This window comes from Corylus avellana, chromosome ca2 (assembly GCF_901000735.1).
Source record: "Corylus avellana chromosome ca2, CavTom2PMs-1.0".
In the NCBI taxonomy this organism is placed as follows: Eukaryota; Viridiplantae; Streptophyta; class Magnoliopsida; order Fagales; family Betulaceae; genus Corylus; species Corylus avellana.
In genome coordinates, this window is record NC_081542.1 from 36,376,621 (window position 1) to 36,381,503 (window position 4,883).

At 44.7% G+C, this 4,883-nt stretch overlaps 1 protein-coding gene across 1 annotated transcript; it reads right to left on the minus strand.

The window, feature by feature from the left end:
- Positions 1-1,815: 1,815 nt before the first annotated feature.
- LOC132169680 (uncharacterized) lies at positions 1,816-3,680 on the minus strand. The gene is made up of 5 exons (XM_059580675.1): positions 3,484-3,680; positions 3,225-3,378; positions 2,914-3,176; positions 2,588-2,818; positions 1,816-2,464 (listed from the first exon to the last, which is right to left on the minus strand). The coding sequence occupies exons 1-5, from the start codon at positions 3,678-3,680 to the stop codon at positions 1,816-1,818; spliced, it is 1,494 nt and encodes a 497-aa protein (XP_059436658.1).
- Between the last annotated feature and the right edge of the window lie 1,203 nt (positions 3,681-4,883).

A 4,883-nucleotide genomic window follows, 5' to 3' on the forward strand; every position in this document is an offset into this window, starting at 1 on the left:
GTTGTCATGATCGAGAGATCCTCGGTTACTGCAGGCTTGAGTAGGGTTTGTACTAGTTCCTCGGTTTCTTCCAAGCCGTCTTCTATTGATGAACCCATCCGTGCCAAATGATTAGCTCTCTCGTTCTCTTGCCTTGGGACCTTGATGATGCAAAATTTTTTGAAAAACTTTTGCATGTTTTGTACTTTGGCCAAGTACAACTTCATCTTCTCACCTTTGGCCTCGAACTCTCATCAGATATGTCCGACAACTACTTGAAAGTCACTTCGTCCTTCGACAAATTCTGCTACCATTTATTGAGCTAGGCTAAGTCCCGCCAAGACCACTTTATACTTGGCCTCGCTGTTAGTAGTCTTGAATTCCAACCTCAACGAACTAAATAACTCTTCTTCGTCCGGGGTGATCAATACTACCCTAGCTCCTCCATTCTTCTTAGTGGATGATCCATCCACATAAATCACTCAAGTTTCATCCCTTGGCCACTCCTCGGTTTCTGGCAAGTTTGTGAACTCTGCCACGAAATCTGTGAGTGCTTGGCCCTTAATGGCGTTCCGAGGGATAAACTCGATGTCAAATTCTCCGATCTCAATAGCCAAATTAGCTAATCTACCAGACATATCTAGCTTTTGAAGTATCTTTTTTAGGGGATACTAAGTTAAGACCCAGATGGTGTGGGCTTGAAAGTATGGCCGAAGCTTCCTTGATGCAATGGTTAAGGCAAATGCAAGCTTCTCCATTTGCATGTACCTTTCTTCCATTCCTCTCAAAGCTCGGCTGATGAAGTATACTAGCTTCTAGACGCCTTCTTCTTCTTGGACTAATGTTGCACTAACCGCAGTAGGAGATACGACTAAGTATAAGTATAGTATTTCTTCGGGAATGGTTCGACTAAGTAGTGGTGGGCTAGCCAGGTAATTTTTCAGCTGCTCGAAGGCCTGTTCACATTCCTCAGACCACTCAAATGCCTTTCTTAATATCTTGAAGAAAGGTAAGCGTTTATCGGTCTACCGAGAAATGAATTTGTTTAATGTCGCTATCCTGCCGGTCAGCTGTTGAAGCTACTTTGTACTCTTTGGAGATTGCCTCTCTAGGACAGCTTGGATTTTCTAGGGGTAGGCCTCCATTCCTTGATTTGACACTATATAATCGAGGAACTTGCCTAAGGAAACTCCGAAAGCATACTTCGTGGGATTCAGCTTCATCCCGCATTGTCTCAATGTCTGAAACATTTCTTGCAAATCATGTGCATGATCCAACGGTGACACACACTTGACGAGCATGTCATCAACGTAAACCTCCATGTTACGTCTGATCTGTGGTCAGAAAATTTTGTTAACCAGCCTCTGATAGGTTGCTTCAGCATTTTTCAAACCGAAAGACATAACTTTGTAGCAGTACAGGCCTCGGTCAGTGATGAATGCAGCCTTCTCTCAGTCTTTCGGATGCATGTAGATCTGGTTGTAGCCAGAGAATGCGTCCATAAAACTAAGTAACCCGTACCCAACCGTTAAATCCACCAACGCATCTATCCATGGCAGTGGAAAGCTGTCTTTCGGACATGCTTTGTTAAGATCGGTGAAGTCTACGCACATCCTCCACTTTCCATTGGGCTTCTTGACCAATACTACATTGGTCAACTAATCTGGATAGTAGACTTCTTCGATGAACCGAGCTTTAAGAAATTTTTCTACTTCCTTGGCTATGGTAATGTTTCGCTTAGGGGCGAACTTTCTTCTCTTTTGCTTCACCGGCGCCATTATCGGGTCAGCATTCAGGTGGTGAAGTATTTCTTTAGGATTGATTCTGGGCATGTCCTCATGAGTCCAAGCAAACACTGAAAGTTATTCTGAAGAAAGTTGATGAGGCTTTCCGGACTTGTGGGGTTAGTTGAGAGCCAACCTTAACGACTTTGTCTTCTCCCACAGACACATTTACCAAATCCTCGGCTGGTTCGCCTTCTTTCCTACTGGTCACATTACCGATTGTAAAGGGCGCAGATTCTGAAAATTTCTTCATAGAAGTGTTATAACAATTCCTCGCTACAACCTGGTCTCCTTTGACTTCTCCAACTCCCTCTTCTAATGGGAACTTCATCTTCAAATGGCAAGTTGAGGTGATAGCCCTCAACTTATCTAATGATGGTCGATCAATAATTGCGTTGTAGGCAGATGGTAGGTCAATCACCAAGAAATCCACCATTATTGTCACTTGTTTAAGGGCTATTCCCGCTATTGTAGGAAGAGAAATGAGCCCCATAGGCTGAACTTGCTCTCCCGTAAATCCGACTAGTGGTGAACCAAATGGCTTGATCCTATCCTGATCGATTCCCATTTGTTTGAAAACTAGCCAATATAAGATATCAGCCGAGCTTCTGCTGTCCACCAGAATTTGGTGAATGGCGTGATTGGCCACCGTTATTGTTACTACAAGTGCATCTTCGTGGGGCATCGCCACTCTTCCGCGTCTTCATCCGAGAACGATAGATTCATCGAATTCTTCTATTGGGCTTTTGATGGCCTTCCCAGAAAGAAAACCTCTTCCGTGTTCACTCTTCTTACGTGAGCTTTCATTGCCGAGTTTGACTTACCTCCACCAGCTAACCCCCCCAGATATCATATGGATTTCCCCAATCACATCTTGGTTCTGAGGGTTATGATGGTAAGCCCGAGCCATCCTCGGTTCATCATTGTGCCTTGGTCTCACAACCCGATCATCCTGCCTTCTTTCAAGGGCTTCATTACCACTCTGTTGTAAAAGCTCCTGAGGGTCTCTACCCCTGCTCCTTTCACGAGCTAGGAATCTCACCAACTTGCCGTTCCTGATGAAGTTTTCTATCTTATGACGTAGAGATATACAGTCTTCAGTGAGGTGCCATGGTCATTGTGATACTCACAGTATCTCTGGTTAGTGCACTTGAATGAAGGAGTCCTCATCTTCGTCGGCCATTTGAAGGTTGGATCACTCTTGATTTCCATAAACACCTTGGTGATACTGGCATTTAATGGAGTATATTTATAGCCCTGCTGGTGTTGTGGCTCCACCTTTCTTTGGAGACTTCTTGGAGGTGCCTTCTCCTCCTTCCTCTTTTTTTTAGAGCTCTCTGGTGCTTTCCCACTGTTGGGCTTAATCAAGGCAACCTCGGTTTTGGACTTCAACAAAGCTCCAACGATTTCCTCCTGATTGATAAACTCCTCAGCTTTACTTATGAACTACTGAAGAGTTACCCACTTTTTCTTTTGGGCAAGCTCAGCCATCAGTGGTCCTTCTGCTTTGATTCCGTTCATCAACACCAAAAGCACCGTTTCATCACTAACCTTTTCTACCATTAGCTTCTCCCGATTAAACCTCAGTAGGTAGTCCTTCAACGACTCATTCTTTCTTTGTTGGAGGGACAGTAAGTTGGCAAGATTCTTCTTGCGCTTTCAAACTGCCAAAACTTGGGATTAGAACAATCGTCCGAGGGTTTTGAAATTGTCCACATACTTGGGATCCAATCCCCCGAACCAATCCTTGGCAACTCCTTTCAAGGTTAAAGGGAAAGCACAACAAGCGATCTCAACAGGGGTACCATGGAGAATAAGGTGAGCTAAAAAACTCTCCATATGCTCGGTGGGATCCCCACTTCCGTCATACTTGTCCACCCGTGGGACTTTGTACTTGTCAGGGAAGGGATACCTCATTACCCGATCTGTAAAGGGAAAATTGGTACTTTGCATTAGATCTTAGGACAGTGCTCCATCTTCTCCATCCGCAATCTGTTTAGCGATTTTTTCCATCTTCTTCTTGAGATCCTCCACACTGCGTCGCGTCGTCTCTCATGATGAGAATGAACAGATGGACTGCGTCGAGATCTTTCACTCTCATGAAGGGATCTGTTATTCTCACAACAAGAATCATGCTCATGACGAGAATGGCGGGATCCATGTTCATGATGAGAAGGATGAGATCCCTCACGGCTATCCTCCTGGTTTTGCACAGTAGTATGATGGCTGCCATCGACAGAACTCACACGATCTTCATGGCCTACTGCTTGCTTCTCTTTGTGGATTCGCTCACGCTTCTCTGCATGCTCTCTTTCTCTTGCATGCCTCTCTTCACGTTCTTGGTCCCTCCGGCTATTACGGCCTTCAGCCACTGTGAGTCGAGTAGCAAGATCTTCATTTTTTTTCTCCAACGCCTCCATGGACTCATTCATCTGCTTACTAAACTCCTGGAGCTGAACGTTTGGATCGTTAGACACTCCAGCTACACCTTCTAGAGGAGGGAGAGGGTGTGAACATGTTTGCACCATCTCAAATTTTGAATGGTAAGAACTAATGAAAATCGAGTTTCCCACAGACGGCGCCAAACTGTTTGAGACCGTTTTTTGATTGGTGACATGGCACGTTCTAGCACGTTGTACAAGGCAGAGTAGGTCTCCTGCTGCGTCCGAGGATTGATACCATGCCCAAGGAACAATCGAACAGTTGGATCTCCGGCTATCAAAAGAAAGTAATTGGATCAGAGCTGCCGGGGCTGTGCCGGCGAGGGATAGCTCCGATGCCTAAGTCCTTAAAGGGTTTATAGAAATAGCAAACGCAATGAGAGCTTAAAGAGAGAAATTGCTAGTTACCAAATAATGAATTGATGCTTCCCTTTTATAGGCAAGCGGTATTGGTTATCACCCCTTGTATCTTGGCCCAACATCTTTATCTACCGCTCAATGTTGATCAAAGATATGAGTTGTTTCATGATTTTAAGGAATTCAAGTTTCGAATCATGTGATCCGGCCTTGATGGCAAAGATAAGAGTCCTGAGCTATTTGTGGCATACATATCTTGGTTTGGAATTATCTATCATGATAATGCTGTGGCGAATCATAGAAGCTTGCTTGACGAGCCTGG